This window comes from Lobosporangium transversale (assembly GCF_002105155.1).
Source record: "Lobosporangium transversale strain NRRL 3116 chromosome Unknown BCR41scaffold_87, whole genome shotgun sequence".
Lineage (NCBI taxonomy): Eukaryota > Fungi > Mortierellomycota > Mortierellomycetes > Mortierellales > Mortierellaceae > Lobosporangium > Lobosporangium transversale.
The window spans coordinates 17,231-40,695 of NW_019029065.1; the positions used below are offsets into that span (position 1 = coordinate 17,231).

The window sequence follows — 23,465 nt, forward strand, 5'->3', positions numbered from 1 at the left end:
AATTGAAGTAAACTTGTCTCCCCAAGCCTTATTGGAGCAACTTGAACAGTCTCTCCAAGAGGCTGATGCGGAAAGACAGCAATGTATGGACGAAAAAACTCGCCTGCTCACCAACTACAATAATAACCAAAAATCTAAATTACGACCTCGCTCCCCAGAAGAGCAAGAAGCTCAGCGAGAATTTCACAATCAGCTCAAATCCCTACAAGAAGACTATGACGCGGCTGAAGCTCATTATAAGCTTATCAAAGATCATCTTGAAGTACAGGAAGTCATCAGCAAGGAACGTCAACAGATTGTCAAGCAACGAGCCACTTCTTTTCCCAGCGATGTTGATATGCAGGACAGCGGTAGTCTTGATATCGCACCTGATTATGATATCAAGAAACATGCTGCACTGATCCGAGTTTTCAACTACAAACGGATCCCTGTCCTAGACATAAGTACCAAAGAAATCGACTTCTCAAGGGTCCAGCTGGAGAAGAAAGCGAATGCCCCTACGCTTAAATTTCAGTTGGACAATGTACCTGAGAAAGAAATAGCTCTAAAGGTGGCAAGGACTGTTATCGACTTCCTCAAGGCTTTCGAGACGTACTACCATAACTTCCTGACGGACGATCTCTTCGAGGACTTAGCTTGGCGGTACATGGGATTTGCTCTAGAACAGATCCGCTTGGATAGCAAGTACAACCGCCTGATAAAGACAGAAGCTTATGGCGATCGCTCTTGGAAGCAAGTCAAAAGGAGCATCCATTTGATCCTGAAGCTCGATTTAATTCGATCCTGGATCACTTGCCAAATTACAGACCTTACTGTCTTGCCTCACGAAGATGCTAATACCTTCGCGGACAGAATAGAGTCAATTGTCGAGGCCGGTGGGCTACAGCCCATGGGAGTGCTCCTTTACGGCAAGGTCATAACGGCGTTGTCTGATGCCGGTCAGGAAAGAGTCTTCGGGGAATTCAAGTCCTTAGACGCCATAAAGGACATAGATCAGTTGTTGGATTTTATTAGAGCGAATCCAAGCGTTCTTACGGGTGAAAAGAATAATCCCTGTGCTTGGTTCATCAATAACTTCACTACAAAAGGATTGCAGACCAATAAGGCTCCATCCTCTATGACTGGAATCTCGCCACCTACAAGACCCCAAAGGAGTACATCCCGTCCTACATCGAGAAATCGAGACACCCGGAAGGACCGAAGACATCCATATCAGCAGGGCCAGAGAGCCCGAAAAGATGAAAGTGCTGTCATTTTGTGCAAGGATCCGGTATGCATCTCCTTAAAAAGGAGGCATGCCGATGCTGACTGCTTCAGGCATACCAAGCCTACTAAATTTGCCGAGCTAAATAAGCAAGCTCAAGCAAAGGAGCGAGCTAGAAGAGATCCGAAGAGCAATTATAAAGTAGCCGCTATAACTCAGATCAAAGAAGATAGTTATAACGATGTTATTGGAAATGATCTGGAATTTGCAATTAAGCGTATGGACATTTCCCCTTATGTTGACAGCCCTACCGGCTCTTCATTAGATGCACCTAAGTATTCATCTTTGATCCACAAAACTGTGTCTATAAACCATCCCTTAAAAATAGCAGCGACAAGTGCTGTATCAAATTCTAAAAAACCACAATCAAAAGCACCACATCCGCATGACAATTATGCGGATCCCAAACCTAATAGAAATATTGGTTATAGAGGACCTGAACCGGAAGACAACAGAATATCTGTTCCCATAACTATAAATGGCCTATTGCACACGGCTTTACTTGATCCTGGTTCCAACGTATCCTTCATCAATCGAGAAGTAGCCAAAGACCTCAAAATAAGGACTGCAACTTCGAAAAATACTGTAATTAAATTTGCAGACGACACTACTAGTTTTCAAAATGTCGGCACAGTAGATGCTATTACTCTCTCTTGTAATCACCGAACAGTAGAATGCAGAGTCAGTGTGATGCCTATGGGCTATTACGACTTCCTCATCGGGCTTTGGGATCCATGGCATAGCTACAACTGTTGCTGAAAAGGCAGATGATTTCTTAGATGATGAAAGTAAACCGCCACTTGTGCCCTCCACTATGAAAGACCAAGAGTTAGAAACTGAATTCGTCGAACAGAAGAAGCAGCTCTTATTAGCCATTGATCCCTTCCTTTGCTCTAATAGCAAGATTGACCCTAAGAGTCACTGTCCACTAGACATTATGAGAGTCCATCTAAAAGTCAGAGATGACTGTGTGATCCAAGAACGCTCTCGTAGGTTCTACGGGCAAGTAGAAATGGATGAAGTCAATACCACCGTACAGAATTGGTTAGACAACGGAGTTATAGTTGAGGCGCCTAAGGGCAATCCTTATAATAACTCTCTCACACTAGCAGCAAGGAAGAATTTAGAAGGCGAAATTATTAAATACAGAGTCTGTCTTGACCCAAGAACGCTGAACAAGCAGCTCGTGGATATTGATAACTTTCCTATCCCTATCATTTCCGAAATATTGGAACGAGCTGCAGGTCATAAGTATTTTACTACAATTGACTTGTCACAAGCATATCATAGATTACCTCTGGATGAGAAAAGCCAACCCTACACGGCACTTAAGCATATGAACAAACAATATATGTTTGCTCGTGCTCCTTTTGGGTTGAAGCCTATGACCAGTATATTCCAAAGAGGAATGTCTCAATTGCTTGGAGATCTTCATTTCGTTAGCGTATATGCTGATGACATTGTCATTTTCTCCGACAGCATTGAAGAGCACACTGAACATGTCAAATTGGTGATCAAACTATTGACAAGTGCCAATCTGATTATCAATAAGGAAAAAAGCAATTTCCTCCGCATGGAAGTTTTGTTGCTCGGGTTCGTCATCGATGCAAATGGTAGAAGGATTAATCCAGAAAAAGTTGCTAATGTTCAATCATGGGCTCCTCCCACCGATGACAATATGGTACAAAGATACCTTGGGATGTTTAACCACTTCAGAGAATACATACCCCTCTTTAGTACTTTGGCAGCACCTTTGGATAAATTGAGAAACGTCAAAGGACACTTTACGCATCTACAGACCTGGATTGCTGAACATTATTCCTGATGCGCTATCGAGAGCTTTTCCTGATGAATTATGGGCCCGAGAAAATAGTCCGACCCATCCAGAGTCTTCTCAATCAGAGTCTACAAGAGTATCTGCAATATCAACAAGACGCAGCTTACGCTCCATTGACACAACTGATCCTTCAATAGTTACACGATCAGCAGATCTTATTCCAAGGATTGAAAGTTTTAATACTTCTTTACCTTATGTGCACCAGATTCAAGATCAAGAAGTGCAACAAGTGACGCCTACTGATGATCAGCAAAAGCAACTTTTGAAAGATACACACAGCTTTGGACATCTTGGCATTAATGCCATGGTTGTATCATTACAGCAGCAAGGATATAACTGGCCCAAAATGCGTGAAGCCTGCAATCAGTGGATAAGACAATGCTCTGCTTGCCAGCACTATAATATCGTGCGTAAAGGCTACCATCCACTCAAAGCGATACATGCTACTCTACCAGGCGAGCACATAGCCATTGACCTAGCCCAATTTCCTGTCAGTGACGCAGGCAACGAATATGCTTCTCGCCGTAGATGTATGCACGAGGTTTATTTTTAGCGAACCAATACCTAATCGGAATGCGGTTACTGTCGCCGCTCGACTTTTCAAATTATTCTGCTCCATTGGGTTCCCTAAAATTATCCAGAGTGATGATGGGACTGAATTTGTCAACTCTGTTGTCAGGTCGTTAGCGACCAAGCTTAAGGTTGATCATAGTCTTACAACGCGTTATCATCCTCGGGCCAATGGATTAGCAGAACGTAATGTCCGTACCCTTAAAGATCTCTTGCAGAAATCTATCCAAGGCGAAATTACTAAATGGGATGACCAGCTTCCTATGGTCCAGTTACAAATGAATACTAGAGCAGCTAGCCTTCATGGCTCGGCGCCTTTTTCGCTGTTTTATGGTCGAGATTTCGCCGGCATATCTGACTTCTCGGCATCGGAATCACGATTGTTATCTGAGTCAGAATTGAATGAGCGCTTAAAGTATCTTACTGACCTTGTATTCCCTGCTATTGCAGATAAGAGTACAGCCTCGCAGCAGAAAATGGTGGATAAATTCAACTCAAATCATTTTATAACTGACTTCCCTATTGCCGCCTATGTGATGATCAAAGACCCCTTGGCTAATAGTACATTTGATAATAAGTACATTGGGCCGTTTCAAGTCGTTCGTCGCACTGTTCGTGGCACCTATGTTCTCCGTGACGCGATGAGACAACTACTACCTCGTAATTTTGCTCCTGAACAGCTTAAGCTAGTGGATCGACCACTTGATGCTTCGAATGATGCCGATGATCATTATGAAGTCGAAGCTATCTTGAGTCATGAAACTTCTGAGGGGGGAGAGACACTGTACACAGTTAAGTGGAAAGGATATGACGATGAGCACAACTCGCAACTTAGGTAAGAAGACTTTGACTTCAAAGCAATGATCAATAAGTACTATAAAAAGCTTAATCAGCAAAACCCTCATATGATTGCCAAAATGGCTAAGAGGAAGCAACCTGCAACAGTTGTAGAGTCAAGGGCTCAGAAAAGACATAAGAACAGAAAGTAGAAGCAAAAACGAATGTGGCTTCACTGAGGTTTTTGTACGCATATCTTAACAAGCATGAACGTTTTCCTCACTATCAAATCAGACTTAAGGTTTTATTTATTTTCCTTCAAAGATCGTACTGATTTTAGTATCAGGTGTCTAGTATGGCATACTAGTATTACTGGTACTGCGTACCAAAATAACGAAAATTTAGTATGACATACTCGTACTGCGTACCAAAATAACAAAAACAATCCCGAGTGTACAGATTTTAGTATTTCAGGACTAGTATGACATACTAGTACTAATACTAGAGTTGAGTACTATTATCCATCGAGCCAGGACCATATATGTGTTATCTTGCCTAATTTAGCGAACTTTTCAGAAAACTACCCTTAAATAAAAGAAATAAACTATATAAATCTGCTCTGCTACCAAGTTGGATCTGCATCTTCTTTTGTTTCGCCAGGAACGTATCCGCATTCGTTTTAGATCACTACTGCTACTTCCCCTTATGTCTATCACTCAAGATGAAACCATCGCTTCACTTCAACAACAACTGGCTACGTTGGCTAGCCAATTCGCTGATCTTCAGCGCTCCAAGGAGGAACAAGATCCAGCCATGGAGACCCCTACTCTCATTCAAACTTACAAGCCCACACAAGATGATCTCGAACGCTTCCCCTTCTTGGAACCAAAAGATCCTTCTTCCGTCTTTCAACAAGACATTACCGACGAGGAGCTTTGGGAACAATTCAGACAGTTTCCAAAAAACATTCATTGGCCATATGAACCTCCCAAGCTCCCTTCAGCTGTTTCTCTTAAAACCCATCAAAAACATCATGATCAACAACTTCGAGCGCTACAAAAACGGTTACTCAACCTTACTCGCCCACTACATTTGTTCGCTCACCAAATCACTTCCATGGAAATCGATGATAAAATGGGTACCGAAGACATCGCCGACATTTGCGGCACCTTTGTCACACTTATGCAGGAACAGATTACTGGTACGATCGACAGGATCAACAACATGCGACTTGAAAATCTTCATGCCGCAATGGGCTCAACCTACAAGCAAACATCATTGGAACTTGTGGATCCAACTAAATTCCAGGAGGAAATTAAGACCAATAAAGCCTTACAAAATTTTTTCAGCCCCCGACAGTTTCAAACTAGCAGTAGTTCAGAGAGAAAAAATAAGACAAACTCTAATTCGTCTTACAACTACAAATTTGGCAACAAAGCAACGAAGGCTGTTATTTTTACGGGGACAACAACTACAGGCGAGGAGACAGCAACAGCCGAAGAAAGGACGGCAGCTACCGGAGATCAGATAGCCGCCGGAGAGACCGAAGCAGCAGCCGCCGACGACAAGAGAGAAAGTCGGGGGAAGAATCACACTCTTCTTAAACGCATGGCGGAATGTTACAAAAGATCGAACACTCCTAGAGATAGTCAAGGAAGGTTACTCTATCCCGCTCTTGAACGCACCCCCAATTTCAACATCCCATCCTCCACCTTACCCGCTATCGGAGAAGGCGACAAAGAGTGTGGACAACGAAGTGTCCGCTTTGCTAACGAAGGGTGCAATAGAATTCGCGAGTGGACCCGGATTTACAAGTCCGCTCTTCACAATCCCCAAAAAGACTGGAGACGAAAGACCTGTCCTAAACCTGAAAGCATTAAATCAGTACTTACCTACACAACACTTCAAGATGGAGACAATCCATCAAGTATGCAATCTAATAAAGAAAAACGATTATCTTACCAGTATAGATCTGAGCGATGCATTTCTTCATGTGCCGATACACCCAGCATCACGAAAATATCTTCAATTCCAATGGAGGGAACAACTGTACCAATTCAAGGTCCTACCATTCGGACTCTCCCTAGCACCTTTGATTTTCACCAAGATACTGAAGCCTCTACTTCAATGGGCACGAACAAAAGGAATAAGAATATCAGCTTACCTCGACGACCTGATAATCGCAGCACCGAGCAAGGAATCATCCCAACGTGCAACAGCATTAGTCTTGACAAAACTGAAAAGCCTAGGTTTCTTGACAAAGGAATCCAAGTCGAGTCTTCAACCGAAACAGATACTGGAACATCTGGGATTCGAGATAGATACAACGACGATGACCCTGAGCGTACCGGGCAAGAAAATCCGGGACAGTCGTCGAGAAGCGTCCAAACTGGCCAACAAGGGGATCTGCACAGTCCGTCAGCTATCATCCTTCATAGGCAAAGCGAGCGCAATGACAGCCGCAGTCTTCCCGGCTCGCCTCAAGGTTCAGCACCTCATGGCAGACAAGATTCATGCATTGAAATCGGATCCCTCATGGGAACGCTCAATATCTCTGTCAACCAAAGCAACGGGGGAACTCCTTTGGTGGAGGACACATCTCAAATCATGGAATGGGAAGACATGGATCGCAACCAACCCAGAAGTCGACATTTACACCGACGCATCGGATTCAGGATGGGGCGTAGTCATCAACAACCAGACAATCAAGGGATCTTGGTCAGACAGTCTTCGAGAACGACACATCAATTACAAGGAAATGCAGGCCATTTTCTACGCCCTGAAACAACCAGAAGTGAGGGGACGCACAGTGAACGTGATAACGGACAACATCACGACAATGGCTTACATCAACCACTTCGGCGGGACACGATCTCCAGCACTGATGACGCTAGCGACATCGATATGGGAATGGTGCCTGAAGACAGAGACAAGGATCAAGACAACCTACGTGCCCTCAGCATTCAACCCCGCAGACGCCCCATCCCGGCGCCTGACAGGACAACTAGAATGGAGCATCGACAAAGAATTCTTCAAAAAGCTCCAAAGACGATGGGGCCCTCACCACGTCGATCTATTCGCCTCGCCAACAAACAACAAAGTGACGAAGTTCATGAGCTGGAAACCAACTGCAGGAGCAATAGGGCACAACGCCCTTCAACATCATTGGCGCCAATTCGGCAACGTTTACTTATGCCCGCCGTGGAACCTCATCCCCCTAGTATTGGAGAAAATCCGAGAGGAGAAGATAGAAGCAACCTTAGTGACACCTTACTGGCCTTCGGCGATGTGGTATCCAACAATCAAGATGATGACAGTGGACCATCCAATACCAATACCTCGCCATCAAGTTCTCCCAGCGCCGGGAAACGCACCAGACATTCTGGCCAAAAATCCCCATTGGTCATTATGCGCTTGGAGGGTAAGAAGCGACGACTCGAAGCGAAAGGCTTCGACCCAGCCACGGCATCGATAGTTGTGGACAGTCCTGAGTTACAACGCAAGCAACGCGCATACGCCAAGATACAAGACAGGTATATCCAGTGGGCCACAGCACGCAATGTAGACGCCATGGTACCACAGCCACCTCAACTATGTAACTGGCTTGCCTCCGGAGTCGCAATCCACGGATGGTCAGCTTCAACAGTGGACGCATATAAAGCCGCAGTCATTCATATGTATGACGACAAGAGCACATTCAACGATCCGGACTTTCTGTTATTTTTTCAAACTCTACGTCGTCGTGAGATCAAGCATACAAAGGAACTCAATATAGACATCAAACCCGCTGTCGAATATTTACAACAACTAGGGCCTAACAGTTCTCTCACTCTCCTTATTCTCACACAAAAACTGTGTTGGCTACTCGGTACATGTGGGTTTCTCCGACCAAACGATATCATGTGTATCGATCTATCAAATGACAAATTCCATATCGATGGCATCGTTGTAGTCCTTCCAATTTTGATTCCCAAGGAAACACGTGGTGGCAGCAGGATATGCAAATACACCACAGGTAAGAATCACACCGACAGTTCCCTTTGCCCGGTGATGACCTTCACCGAATATCTCAAAAGGATTGAGACTCACGCTATCAGCGTACCGCACCCTAAGGACCAAAGCATTCGATATCGTCCTTTAATACGAGATATCAGAGACCTCAAAAAACCCGTGGGAGCTGATCGAATAAGCAATCATATCTCAGCCATAAGCAGCAAGCTCATTCTTCCAAATGGGTCAAAGTTACCCAAAGCCAGGGCTATTGGTTCCACCCAAGCCATTAAACAAGGCGCCAGTGTCGACGATGTAGTGGTACAAGGCAATTGGTCTTCATCAATTCTGTTCGACAAGTTCTATCGACTGAACGCAGCAACAGCCACTAATTTCACCTCGATGATACTGTCTTAAGGAATCTGCTCTGGATCCACATATATGGTCCTGGCTCGATGGATAATAGCTGGCCAAGTCGAATAACATGACGACTTAAGCTTATTATCCGAGAGCCAGGACCATATATGTCCCACCCTATACCCACCCTTTTGTCTTTAGTTTTACTATTTTTCCTGGCTCACTATCAAGAAGATGCAGATCCAACTTGGTGGCAGAGCAGATTTATATAGTTTATTTCTTTTATTTAAGGGTAGTTTTCTGAAAAGTTCGCTAAATTAGGCAATAAAAGAAGATAACACATATATGGTCCTGGCTCTCGGATAATAAGCTTAAGTCGTCATGTTATTCGACTTGGCCAGCTAAAGTTGGAAAAAATTATTGATTTTAGTACTCCTGCGTACTAATGGTCTACTGAATGGTCTACGAAGGACGACCTATTCACATTGTCATAGGTACCATGAACGTATGTGTGTCACCTTTCTTCATTGAAAATCCGACGAGAAATAAAGAAAAACGAGCCGGAGACCGTGGCTTCGCCACGGCCTGCTCTTGCCTCGTAATAAAATTTAATGCTTACAACATAGTAAGTTATCTTTATAGTACAAAATAAAATACAAAAACAAAATAAAATACAAAATATAAATGCAAAATAAAATACAAAATATAAATGCAAGTAAAATACAAATAAGTGCTACAAAATAACGTCAGATTGAATAACAATGGAGATGAGCTGAAAGTTGACGTGAATGACTTGGAGATGAAGAAGCAGCAGGATGTCTGAAAACCAAGATATTGTGACTACAATGCGCCCTTGAAGACAATGTTTCTGGTGTATATCCCAGGCTTGGCTTGTACCTTCCCATTCCCGACCAGCACCTTAAGATTGTTTGGGTCAGTACACCGTGATAAAGCAACGTAGAGATGGCCATGACTGAAGACATCTTGAGGAAGATAAACACCGACATGTTTAAGTGTCTGTCCTTGTGACTTATTGATAGTCATGGCGAAGGCTGGCTTGACTGGAAATTGGCGTCTGCAGAACATAACTGGCGAAGAGCGGTCATCAATCGTTGTAAGCGATATGCGAGGAATGAAAACACGCTCCCCTCGATATTGCCCATTGATAATCTCAGTCTGGATCATTCTTGTGCCCAACGCACGCACAATCATGCGGGTGCCATTACATAGTCCGCGCTTTGGATTCAAGTTGCGAAGAAGGATGACAGGTTGACCGACTTTCAACTCCAGTTTGAATGGAGGCAAGCCTGGTGGACTAAGCTTGTTTAGATATTCTACAGGATAATGGACCGGAGCTGTTGCTTCAGGGTCTTGTAGGCTATCTTGACCAATATAACTGACTGATTGCTGAGTACTACAGAGCATAGTGGTAGCCAATTGGTTTAGCCTGTCTACATCTTCATTGAGAGGGCTCAATATAGCGCGCTCAATGAGTATTTCAGGCCGGAGTCCAGCAGTTTCGATGTCTGGAAATATCTGCCTAATTAGTAGCTTTTCGTGACTGTGATCCTTATTTACAGCTGGGGCGTCAAGGACCAAGTTGTCAGGTATCCTGATATAGTCGACATGAGGGCCAAAACTAACGGTCGGCTCTGTCCCTTCACCAATACGGAGTAGCCATTCGACAAACGCTTGGTTCTCAGGATGGCTGTTAACTCGCATATTCTTGCTCAGTCTGAGTGTCGTCACCGAAGGCCAAATATAAGATCTTTTCAATGAAGCATCCTCAATCTGAGCCTGTGTCCCACGGATGACAACCGGAAGTACCTGTCTGAAGTCGCCTCCAAATACAAACACTTTACCACCGAACGGAGTATCCTGTTCCATAATGTCTCGAAGCAGCCTGTCTACAGCCTCAAAACAATGCTTATGCTGCAAAGGAGCCTCATCCCAGAAGACGACATCAGCATTACGTATTCTTACGGCAGCATCTTGCCGCATACCAAGATAGCAGATGGAGCGACAGTCAACAGGGATCGGTACCTTGAACGTAGAATGGGCTGTATGGCCGTTATGGAGAATAAGAGAGGCAATTCCTGATGATGCGACAGCAATCACACTTCGCTTATGTCGGCCAGTGAGACAACCAATGAGCGTGTTGTATAAAAAGGATTTGCCTGTTCCTCCTGGGCCATCAATGAAAAAAAGTCTCTCATGAACCTCACCCTTGGCTGCCTTAATGATGTGTTCAAAGGCTATCCTCTGGTCCAAGTTCAAGTGTATCACGTTATTGAGAGCCTCTTGTTCAAATTCCCATTGCTTCTGCGTGTCATCAACTTGATCTTCCTCCTGTAGGGCATTTTCTATTCCTTGAGGCATCTCTGGAAAGTTAGCCAGGCAGGACCCAAGCTCCTTCAGCACTTCATTCAGATCGTAAAGTGCCGAGCTCTTAGCTTGTTCCTCTGCGATACCCTCCGCAGTAGCAGTTGCTTCTCCCTGGAGTCCTTTACATATATGAAGGAAGTCTTCTGACAGGTCCCTTGCAAAGCGAGTCCAAAGAGCCAGTGGGTCAGAGAGGCTACAGTTGATCATCATAATACCAAACAGGTGCCGCAACATCCTCGGTAACTGATATGTGGATGCTTCTTCCAAGCAACGACTCCATTCTTCATCATCCTCGAGCAAGCCGCGAGCAAGGGCAGCTGAGTAAAACGTATCAAAGACCTTGTTGACTTCAGGCATGGTGCGGAGCTCAGCAAAACTCTTTGCTCCTTTGACATGCATAAGCAGCAGCCGAAGACAATACCTTTCGCGTTCTTTTGGCTGGACAAAATAGATTCTAGAGAGAACCTTCGTGCTATTGGTCCTGGCTCTCTCTCTCCATCTTCTACTGCGCTTGTCCCAGGTGTAGTGATAAGGCACATCAGGGTACAAATAGTATTCTGGTACCTTTATATTGCTTGCCGCTTCGGCATTGGCTGCATTTGTTGCTTCCTTCTGCCCTCGAAATTTCTTTCTCAATGGCACTATTGAGCTTGAACCATGCCATGAGCTGCGAGTCTTGGGCACAGGAGATGACTTGCTCGAGGTTAGCATCAGGACCGAAGACCACTTGCTGCTGATCCTCCAGATGGACAGGCAGTCGAACAACATTATGGGATTGCCCATGGAGCGCAAAGCCATACATACGCCATAAGCTCTCGCAAGTAGATACATATCGGCTATCCCTGTATTTGCTGACCTCATCGAGATTAACATTTCCTCCATCCGCTGCCAGCCACGACAGCAACTGATGCTCTATCATGACCCTTGTGCACGTATTTGTAAATATACTTGACTGATGACACTGATCCACAGACTTCAACGTTAATATGAGCGTTATATTTGGTTGTAAGCCATAAATTGTGAGGAACAACCCAAGTGTTGTCGACAGTGTTGCCTTTTGAGTTTACAAAGGAGCGTGCAGGATCATTACGTCGACGATAGTTCGGGTAGCCATCCTCGCTTCTTGCAGTATTTTCCAAAAATGAGCGTGGGTACTTTTTGCTGCAGCTCCCTTCCACCATGCATGGCGCTTTAGAATTATGGACCCCACATGGTCCATGTACCATGTGGGAAGTTACTGTCTCGTACGCAAGCGGGGCACTCTGTCGATCGGGGATCTCTGCAGACACAATAGAGTCAATGTCGTCTGCAGTCCGAGGCTTGCTTCCATCGTCAAGAATTATGAGGAGATGCTGATGCGGCAAACCACGTTTCTGGAACTCGACGACCCAATTGTAAGCAATAACTTTCCCTAGGACATCTTTCTTGAAGAGGTCATCCTCTAGAGCCTTCTTTTTGAGATTAAATACTCGTACGCAAAGGTCAGGCCAATCAGCTGCTGTTTGGCCTTCATAAAGAGCCTCCTGGATCTCTGGCCACTGGGGATTACATGTGAAGGTGATGAAGAGATCTGGCTTGCCAAACTTCCGAACCATGGCAATGGCATCTTGGAACAACTGTTGCATAAATCTGGGGCCTCCAACAAAGGAAGATGGTAAGATAATCCGCTTTCCAATATTCTCTGGCCTGAGATTGAGGTCAATTGCATCTATTATGCCGATATATGCATCCGCTTTGAGCTTAGCTTGATTCATACTGATATATAGGAGCCGAGAAGTTTCCAACTTGTAATATTGGTCGACAATATATTGGTGAGCCAAACGTGGAATCATCCAAATGTAGGATCGTTGATCTGTTGAGCTCATTGGGCGGATTTGCAGTCTATATGCATAGAACTCCCTTTGGCTGACGAACTCTCGGGTTTTTTTCGTCCGGCTCTCATGAGGTTCCATCTGGTCATCCTCAACATCCTCACCATCGCTTTCTCCAAGAGACCTTTCAGAGCCTAGCTCTGACCCGCTTTCCTTCTTATACTTGCCGTATGTCCACCCACACTCACCATTCGGATGCAAGAGAACGTAGTGAAGGCTGTCGTATGACGGATGAGTCTCGCTGATCTGCTGTAAACCGCCCCCTTTGTATTCAATAACTATATCCCTTCTTGAAACTTGGCTATCATCACCAGGCATCAAAACAGCGATTTCAGAGGACGAAGGGGGACCATATTGTCTCCGTCCTTGGCTCCTTAGGTCACGTTGGGACTCAGCACGGATGACGACCCTTAACTGAGTATCTTGACCATTGACACGCTCTTTAATGTTCTTGAGTAAACGGGCCATCGGGTGATGTCGTTCGAGAAGCTGTTGTAGCTCAATTAACAAACTGTTGCCGAGAGAACCTTCAAAGTACCCATTGCGAATTTTGGCCTGCTCTTCAGGGTCATGAATATGGCTGTGGATCTGTAAAAACTGAGGATCTACACCTTCAGACGGGCTCAGAGGGCCAATCAGGTGAGCGATACCTCCGATAATACGGAAAGTGTACACGCCTTGTTGGCTGTTTGCAAGGCTCCTGGCATGGTTTACTTTCATCGACGTAAAGGACAGAGCACAGTTGTATTGCCGTGCATTATTTCGAATGGCTTTGCTTCTCGCGTCTTGGCCACCAAAGACCTCTAAAAAGCGGCGCGGAATACCCTCCAGATGAGGGATTTTGACTTGACCTCTGCCGCAGCACAAGGAAAATTCTGGTCGGTGCTTGGTGTTTTTCACTCGTTCTTCAAGGAACATGATAGCATTGCAATAAGGGCACCGGACCATCTGCTCTAAGCGGTGTCTATGGCGCTCGATATTGGGGCCTGAGATTAATTCTTGTTGGAACCTCCTTCTAGCGGTGGGGATAGTATCCATACTATTGGAATATAGAATCACAAATTTTTATTAATATTTTATATGGGCTTTTTCACTTTTTCACTTATCACAATATTTTTTTACACTAAAATAATAATAAGGGGAGGTCGGACTTACTCTTTATCGGGGCATGTGTTTAGGTTATGTCCTGGGCGACTGCATATACTGCACTGCCGTTGCACAGGCCGACAGGGTGACTGTAGCCTAGAGAGCAATGATAATGATGTTAGATTAGAAACGCAATACGTGGTAGTTTATAAATTCAATAAAATGTGAACCAAGAGTAGCTCACCTTCGTCTTCGCTCAGGTCTTTCGCTTTCACCTGGGCCATCAAGGCTAATGCTTCGTCTGCGAGTCGTCACAGGCTCGGTTCGATTCTGCATGGGGTCACTAAAGATAACATTGCAAAAGAAATGGCAATTTAGGATTGAAAAAAAAAATGCATTGCTAAGGATTACATATCGAAACATCAAAATGGAGCTCACCCTTCATTATTTGGACATGTACTTAGAAGCAACTTGATGGTATAAGTTTGGTGTAGCCGAAGGGACCAATGTTTCCTGCGACCGGGAGAGCTCTAAGTTATAGTCTTCTTGAGTAGGACAAACACAGCTGCTCTGAGAAGAACAACCTGTGTTCATGCAAACAACACAGCCAAGCCTGACTGCAAGCTCAGCTCTCATTGCCTCTTCTTTACGTCTTCTTTCTTCCTGTTCTTTTTTTTCCCCTTCTCTCTCTTGTTCAAGGAATTCAAATAGGGCGCACTCGTCAATGGAGTCGTATATCATGTCATATAGCTTCTCTTCATTCTCCACATCCTCTGCTTGCCGGCCTGGTAACTCCTCTCTTATCTCCACAGGCTGTGCTCGGATGATACGTGGTACAGCCCGTCGAGATCGTCGTGCTCGGATGATGCATCGTACGCCTGAAGTGGAGCTGTCCGACGGAGGAACGGCTTTCGAGTGGTTCGAGTCACCATAAATAGAGCGAGGGCACTTGGTAGGCAACTGGCTTCTGGGAGGTGCAGCTGATGACGAACGTGTGGAACGTGTGGCAGCCAACGACGACGAACGTGTAAAACGTTTGGCAGGCATTTTTTTTTTTTTTTTTTTTTAGCAGATAAAATAGACGAAAGCAATAAAAACAAAGGTCTGAGGAAAATGAAAGCAAGGATTCAGAAATATAGGTGCGTTGAGGGATTAAGATTGTAAAACAAAGCGAACAGGTTTATTTTAAATCTACAGTGCATCGTAGACGCGATAGCGATACTTTTTTTGCATGCTGATTTAAAGTTTCAAAATAAGGGTCGTGTCACATGGGCAAAATAAATTTAATTAAGGGACAGCGAATCACATTTTGACTCTATCCGTAAAAAAACAACCGAAATCCAATCACTCTACACTGGATGCCCCATTCTCCAATTAAATGAGACTCTTGCCACCCACAGATTCTTGCTTACCCATGGATGAGTGAATGCTCCAAGCTGTTGCTTATTTATGTTTTGTTCATTTATGATGCTCCAAAAGTTGTCACATAATTTCGCAGTCACCTAATTTTTCTACCTGCTTTAATATATAGATTTATATATTAGTCAGAAAGGCTTCGGATCGAGTTGGGTAACCTGGCTGTCACGTCACGAGCCTTATTGCGGGACCTATTTTGGGACAAATGATATCTATTCAGCAACAAATGTCGATGCATGCGGAGCATGTTCTACCAAATTTGTCGTAAGGACATAATATCTTCTATAACGTAAACACCATTCAACGTGGTAGCATCCACCCAATCTGAAGAACTATGTATATAGAATAATAATAAATAGTTGCTGACTTTTTATGAATAGGCGTGCTTGTCAGCCTGAAACGACACAAATTGGCATTGATTACCAGGCTCGCACAATTCGAGCTCGAACTTTTTGATACGAGAAATGAGCTTGTGAGTGCCATGGACACAAAGGGAAGTGTAAAGAGAAGACTGAAACTTTCTTCATGACAACTGAAAATACAAATCGAATACATGATACTGAAGTACAAGGCATTTACCGCGAAACTTGGCTGTGTTAATTTGTTCTGAAAAAGATATCAGATCATTAAACTCACTTTAAATGCGCAAACCGGGCTTCATTACGACATCTGGGCTACATGGGCTCACAAAAGTGATGTTAGCCATGTACAGCCTTCCACATTTGAAAGTAGAAACACGTACACCAAATATTTTTATGTTGGCTTCAACTTTAATGAATTTGACCCACTTATTGACACATCGATTGGGCCGCTGATAAGGCGTAATCGACGTCTGCCAAAAAATGGCCCGTGTCTCTTCCCCTGTATGCTCATATTTATTTTTTTGCTTTGTATCTCTTCCTTTTTCTTCCATTCTCTTGTGTCTCATCTCCCTCACTGTGTGTTGGTTTTGTTCTTTGTCTCTTCCCTCTTGACCATTCTTACATCTTTCTTTTTATCTTTCCACAATGAGTGAATCCAACAAATACATTTTTTTCTTTTGTGCCAAAGGACTCGTGGAAAAAAAGAAAAAAGGTGAAGAAAAATTACTCCGTGAATATCATGATCATTTAAATCGTTATCACTTATCCACCCTGGTTGAGATCGAGTTAGAAAATACAACTGAACCTTTCCTCATTCATCGTAATCCCATGCCTTTCTCACCCTGTAAATTTTTTTTTTCAACCGTACATCTGTGTTACGTCACTACAAGACCTGTAAAGCCGCCGGTCCCTCCAGCCTCGAATGCCGATACATGTTCAGATAGCCATTCATTACAGGATAGTGTTAAAAAATATGAGGCAGTAATTAAGATGCTTTGTGAGAGGGTAGACGCTCTTGAAGAGAGGTATGACATCCTTTATTTGTTGTTAATAAGTTAATAGATTCTTTTTTTTTTTTTTTTTTTTTTGAGATTAAATAGAAAAGAAGTTCAATCGCCATGTCATGATAAATAGCGAACAAGAACAGTAAGTTCTTTGTTGTTATTTTAAATAAACTCCTTTCATAGAAAACGTTCGTTACTCCCTCAACTTCAAAACAATAACTTCCAATTCTCATCCTTTACTTCCTCATTACTCCATGGATATCTTGAAATATGTTGGAAAAAATCTTCCGACAAAAAAGCAGATCCCAAAATAAGGTGTACACTCTTTTTTGCCTACTTGATGGAGAACCGCTTTCTGTCCTCATTGATGCATCTGCGCTCTCCTGCACCAGCGTTTGCCGACTCAAAAGGTTTATAATGGCAAGAGCAAATGTCAAAAAAAGATTCATTGCACGGGCTCGTGACATTGACAAAGCTTGAGAACATTCATAAGTTGTTTGACAATTTTGAATCGTTGGCAATGCTTTTCGAATCAACAGAAATGAATCGAAAGAGACCACTCGATCATGACAGTGAGAATGACAATACTGCCGAGAGTAAACAACGACTACGGCGTTCTAAAAGAACATTGGCAAGACATTTACGAAAAACCCGTTGAATAAAAAATCGATATTTATTTCTTTATGATTTATTTTCTATATTTTCTATATCTATATTTTTATATCTTTATATTTTTATATTATCATGTTTTTATATTTTTATATTTTATACTCGGAGATCTTTATCTTCAATACTGATGTCAACACTCACCTTATATTAGGATAAAAGAGATAGAAGGAAAGATATTATTGCTGTTGCATTTCTCGCCTTTTATACATCGTTTTTAATTGTTTTATCCATTTTAAAATAAACTTTATCCGATTTTATTTTGAATTGTTCCAATCACTAAAAAAAATTATCTAAAGTTAAGTTAAAAAGTTAACCGAAAAGGGCGGAGAAATTTATCCGAATGTTTACAAATTTTGTCCAACCATGCAGTTCATTTTATCCAGATGGTCATGCGGAAATAGCCATGGGACCTTGTGATATTATCGGCGCGTCCTGGAAATTATCAACCGCGTTGGATTTTTTTCTTCGAATTCAAAAAAAAAAAAAAAAAAAAAGGTCGCCCATTTTTTTTTTTTTTTTGATGTAAGACGCGTCGCGAAGATCATGGCGCGTTGGCGCGTTGACACATTGGTACCACGCTAACATGCAATGATGAGTCCATGTATAAAAGGAATTGAGGTTTAAAGAAAAATAAAAAGACAAAAGTTACCACCGCTTGTATCCTTCAACTGATATCGCTTCAACACTCTTAATCACCTAATTCAAATTCACTATGGCACTTACCAAGAATCAACCTGAAATCATCAACTTGGTTGACACCGATGACGACGAGCTCTACAAAGACCTCGAGGCTCAGAAAGCCGCCTTGAAGTGGGATGACAGTTCTAATGTATGTGGTCTTGGTGGTTCTTTTGTAACTTGTTCCATCTTCTTGGCTATAAACATTGGTTCCTCTATTTTGCAATATCCATAGGCTATTGAGATCAAAGCCGAGGGGGGAGGCTGTGACAGCGCCATCCCTCAGCCCCGCGCACAAGACTCCGGGAATAAAAGTGACTCTTCCAAACCTCATCTCCAAAATCTATATCGTCATGGTATTTCGTTCGTCCATGTAGCCTCCTCGTCGCGGTCTCGCCCTCGTCGGATGATTGTAGAGGAAGAGAGCGATGAAGAGGCAGACCCGTACAACCCTTGGACGCCCCCCATGTATACTGGCCACGAGCTTGATTTCGATGCACCTGCCCTGGGTGCGCCTGCTGCTGAAACCTCTGTCATTGACTCGCCTATCATTAGTGAGCCTGTTGGCAGAAACAATAACAAAGAAAAAGGGCCAAAAATGACCTGCATATATTCGCAGCTCCAATTCGATGAGGATGAGCTAGAAAGAGAGCGCAATCCGGCACCTGAGGCTTTTTTTGATCAAGACGAAAATGAGTATGAGGAGCCAAGCCTGAGAGATATGTGTCGTAAAAGGAAACGCAATTCCCCTACCACATATTCTAAGATTACAGAAGAGGCTTCTCAAAGGCTGATTGAGTACTGGACAGTACACATGTGTACAGTAGCTGAAGCGGCTAGGGCCGTTCACATGCATCCAAGGACCGCCTGGAGGTAATAATTAAGTTTAAAGACTACTTGTGCTAAATGATATCTCGGGATATTGTTACCAATTATGTTTACCTGGGAGTTTGTTATAGATATATTAATCATTACAGGGAAACAGGCAAGCTCCCTTCCAAGAAGCGTCGAGTGGCTCCGAAATTGGCAGCGAGACACTGCCAGTACTTAGAGGATTTCTTAGACGAAAAACCTCTTTCGACGCTCATGGAAGTACACAAGGCTCTCCACGACGAATTCCCTGAAGTCCAAGTGTCTCTTGCCACGGTTTTCAATTATGTCACAAATATGTGTGAGTACACACTCAAGCGGATCAGAAAGGTCTCTGACAAGCGAAATGATCCCGCTGTACTTACAGCGAGAGAGAGATTTGCTGAAGAGATGCAAAACCCCACAAACCACGAGAAGTTTGAGAAAAAGACCATTTTCATTGACGAAGCGGGGTTTAACCTGCATCTGATCCGAGATTATGGATGGTCCCGTAAAGGAAAGCCCGTCAACGTTGTGCGTCCTACCGTACGTGGTAGAAATGTTAGCGTTGTAGGTGCAATTTCATCGACTGGGATCATCTGTATGTCAGTGACTACAGTAGACCTTGATGCGAATGAAGAGCCGGTGGCGGAGGATGATCAAGATGAGGTCCCGAACAACAACGGCCGTGGTCGTGGCCGGGGGGGGCGTGGCCGTGGTCGTAGTCGTGGTAGAAATGCAGCACGTCCTCCGCAGGTATCCGAGGATGGTATAGTTGGTTGCTCAACAACCGGGGCCTATTTTAGGGACTTCATTTATGAGGTTCTTGAGATATTGGAGGCTAAAGAGATGCATGGATATACTTTTCTAATGGATAATGCGCGTATTCACAAGTCTCCACTGGTTAGAGAACTCATAGAAGAAGCAGGCCATTTTTGTGAATATCTTCCTCCTTACTCACCATTCCTGAATCCAATCGAGGAATGCTGGTCGAAGGTCAAGAACAGTTTCAAGAGAAGTCGCCTTGAGGCGAACGAAACCATGCGCACTAGGTTCCAAGACGCATTCAGGTCGATATCCCGAAAGGATTGTCAAGGTTGGATTCATCATGCAACTACCTTTTTTCCAAGGTGTCTCAACAGAGAGATCAATCTATAGACCTATAAATAGTACAGTTATGGTGAAAAAAAAGAAACGATAATGGATAGGATAATATGCATGTCAATGTTGTTAATAAAGCCACGACGTTTGGATAATTGTGATAATCAATTCGGTTATCACGTTTGGAATAATGGATAATATTTCAGACACATTCGGATAACTAATAGGATAATTTTATTAGCTTAAATTGGATAAAGCTTATTTCCCCATCGGAGCAATGCAAATTGAAAATGGATAAATGTTTTTTTAAGATCGTATTGATTTTAGTATTTCAGTACCAGTATCACATACTAGTACTGCGTACTAAAATAACGAAAATTTAGTATGACATACTCGTACTGCGTACCAAAATGCCATTTTTTTTCCACAAACAATCAATCAAGCATGCACTGATTCTAAGCACTCACATTAAAGATACATTGATACTAAAAACACGCCCGCACAAATCATATGTAGTGATACTACTACTTGTTTTATGCAATACTATTATTCTCCAATAGTTCCACTCTTTGCAGATGCTGTGATCGTGTTGCCCGCACTCCCAGTTGCCGCATGGCCACATAGTACTGCTCTTGAGGCAGCTTAGTGAGGCAAGTCCGAAGAAAGTGGTAGGACCTTGTAATAAACCACCCTTTCTTGATGTTACTTGGGACCTTGACTACAATTCTTTTAGCTTGCCTCTCCAGCTGACTACTGCAGCCCTCACATGTTGGCAACCTTCCCTTATTGGTAACGACGTCGGTGAGAACACTGAATGGATAGTTTTGCTGTGCTTTCTGTGGCTGCTTAATACAATCCACCTTTGGATCTTCTTTAGAGCTTCCGTGGCTCTCAATTGAATCCTCTTCAGAGCTTCCGTGGCTGGCATCAACATGTGGCGCCTCAGTTCTGCTCTTTTCAAAGAGGACAATAAAATATTCAACCTCATTTTGCATTGGATTTGTGCGAGCCACATTTTAGTATCATGGAAAGAAGATCTTAGTATCACTTTCCATGGGGTTTGTGCGGGTAAGTTTTAGGTTAGTATCACTTGCATGTTTATTTATGAATGTCAACTCTTGTGTTAGTATCACTTGCATCTTTGTTTATGAATGTCTAGTATCACTTCTATGTGCTCTCAAAAAAAAAAATGGACGCTCGGGGCGGGGATGGAAATAATACTAATATGCATTTACGGGGTTCATCTCCCAAAGTGCCTGAGTGCTCCATATACGCATATTCGCGTTCTCAGGATCCATAGAAAACCAGATACTCTATAGTAAAGTCCCTCATTTCGGCCCCAAACGTGTTGAAACTTCTAGAGTCGATAAAGCAACCGAAAATATATCTTTCAAAACAGGAAATTGTATTTTTGGGTAAAAATTGAAAATGTTTATATTCAAAAGTTTGAGAACTAGGGCATCTTGAAGTCAAGGTTTCTACGGAAATTGTCTAGCTTTTAGACAAAATATTGCAGAACCATCAGAATATTTCCAAAACTGACCAAACTTTCCAAAAAGTAAGAATATGTAGTGCATAATATAATGTACTAAGGGACCATACGTGTTCTTATAAAAGGAATCCGAAGTTCCTTAATGAATAAAACCGAAAAATCCCTAAAAAATGATATATTTCTCTCTTCAGCTATAAGTAAAGTCTATGAAAAATGCTTGGATTTTGGAAAACTAAGACTCTATACAAAGCTATGTAACGTATCTATCATATACTATGTGGAAAAGCGCTTTGATGTATTTTTGAGGGAAAGGCAGACACTTTGGCTTGACATTGAACCTCATTTCGACCATTTTATAACCTTTAAACGGCAATAATTCCATAAATACTTCAAGGATTAAGACCAAAAAATCCTTGCTTTGTAAGTACCAAAGTCTTATATCCCCCGATACCTCATCCATTTTTTCTATAATCGATATACATCCAGCAATAGCCTATTTTACTATTTGCGATAATCTAGCTGTCGAAGTCTTGTAAGTCCATTTTTTTACATTAGTTTTGTGCGGCAAACTTAATTTCTAATTTTAGACCAGGAGAGAAAAGTGGTTTTTTGTATTATTTGCAGCTTGTTGCTCTTTTTTGTTGGTCCTTGAAAAATATTTAGACAGTAGTTATCAGAAGCTAAGATAAGTGAGAATAAGATGTGGGTCCACACACCACATCCATGGGGTATTTATTCATTTTCTGGTAGAGAGACTCGTACCAAGTAACTACATATCTATCTAGAAGCGACATGGGATTATTCAGGAACCATGTCGGTGTTTTGTCGCGTCTCTAGTGACGCGTTATTATTATTATACTTTTCTTAGCGTATTAATTTTAGGAATTCCCCTAGTATGTTCCTAGTGTGTTTTTAGTATTTTTCTTAATCTTATAGCTGGGCCGTGTATATTGAAATATACAACAGTCCTTCTCAATTATAAGATTTTTGTTAAGTAAACCATTTATATTTGAAGGAGAGCGACAAGCTCCTTCGTTTTTGGATAGGTCTGTTCGGACGTTTACTTGGTTCTGATCATTATAGCAAGTATAAATAGTTCGGTTAATACCGTCCTCAGTTAGTTTGTATATACAATTTGTTTATGTGTGAAGAATTCGACAACAGGTAGGTTTTGTGAACACTTTGCAATTGTGGAAAGGGGTTTGTATGTTTGCTAGACATCTTTCCCGTGACATGCATCTAAAGAGTGACAAAAAAATCAGCCACGCACTGAAGTACTAAATTCTCCAACATTATCACAGCGGGAGCCGACCTATAATGTGTCACTTCTTTTCTTTATTAATTCGCCGAAAATCCATAGTCACTAAATAAAAATAAACAATTTTTTTTTTTTTTTTTTTTTTTGCTACAAAACTATGGTGCCACAAAGATTGATCAGCATCTTCTTTTCTTTCGCCCTTCCGGAACACATCCACTGGCATACTTTAGAAGTTCCACTAATGAGTGATATTGATATTGAAAACAACGATGACCGCAACATCGATAGTTCCATTAACATCCATGACCTCCTGGTTCCTGAACCCCAGGCATATAACTTTATTCCAAACAAAGCCATTCTCGAACTTTTCCCAAATTTTGACAGAAAAGATTTCTTTGTCCCTGATCCAGAGAAAAAAGATCAGTATGAGGACCTTCGGGACACATTACAAACAACCATCGGCTCTTACCCCAAAAACAAGCTTCAGAAGTATTCTGCA

At 42.7% G+C, this 23,465-nt stretch overlaps 4 protein-coding genes across 4 annotated transcripts; 3 read left to right on the top strand and 1 right to left on the bottom strand.

Annotated features, from left to right (window-relative positions):
* Positions 1 to 5,153: 5,153 nt before the first annotated feature.
* BCR41DRAFT_375938 (hypothetical protein) lies at positions 5,154 to 5,683 on the top strand (the record flags this gene model as incomplete). The annotated part of the gene is made up of 2 exons (XM_022026995.1): positions 5,154 to 5,586; positions 5,637 to 5,683. 2 exons carry the CDS (start codon positions 5,154 to 5,156, stop codon positions 5,681 to 5,683), a joined length of 480 nt encoding a protein of 159 aa, XP_021875292.1.
* Positions 5,684 to 16,560: 10,877 nt separating this feature from the next.
* On the top strand, positions 16,561 to 17,577 carry BCR41DRAFT_390865 (hypothetical protein; the record flags this gene model as incomplete). Its single annotated transcript, XM_022028292.1, has 3 exons — positions 16,561 to 16,940; positions 17,103 to 17,329; positions 17,363 to 17,577. 3 exons carry the CDS (start codon positions 16,561 to 16,563, stop codon positions 17,575 to 17,577), a joined length of 822 nt encoding a protein of 273 aa, XP_021875293.1.
* Positions 17,578 to 18,300: 723 nt separating this feature from the next.
* BCR41DRAFT_375940 (hypothetical protein) lies at positions 18,301 to 19,143 on the top strand (the record flags this gene model as incomplete). Its single annotated transcript, XM_022026996.1, has 2 exons — positions 18,301 to 18,417; positions 18,502 to 19,143. 2 exons carry the CDS (start codon positions 18,301 to 18,303, stop codon positions 19,141 to 19,143), a joined length of 759 nt encoding a protein of 252 aa, XP_021875294.1.
* A 1,569-nt stretch (positions 19,144 to 20,712) lies between these two features.
* BCR41DRAFT_365316 (hypothetical protein) lies at positions 20,713 to 21,277 on the bottom strand. The gene has a single exon (XM_022026141.1). The coding sequence runs from the start codon at positions 21,209 to 21,211 to the stop codon at positions 20,750 to 20,752; it is 462 nt and encodes a 153-aa protein (XP_021875295.1). The 5' UTR covers positions 21,212 to 21,277; the 3' UTR covers positions 20,713 to 20,749.
* Positions 21,278 to 23,465: the final 2,188 nt, after the last annotated feature.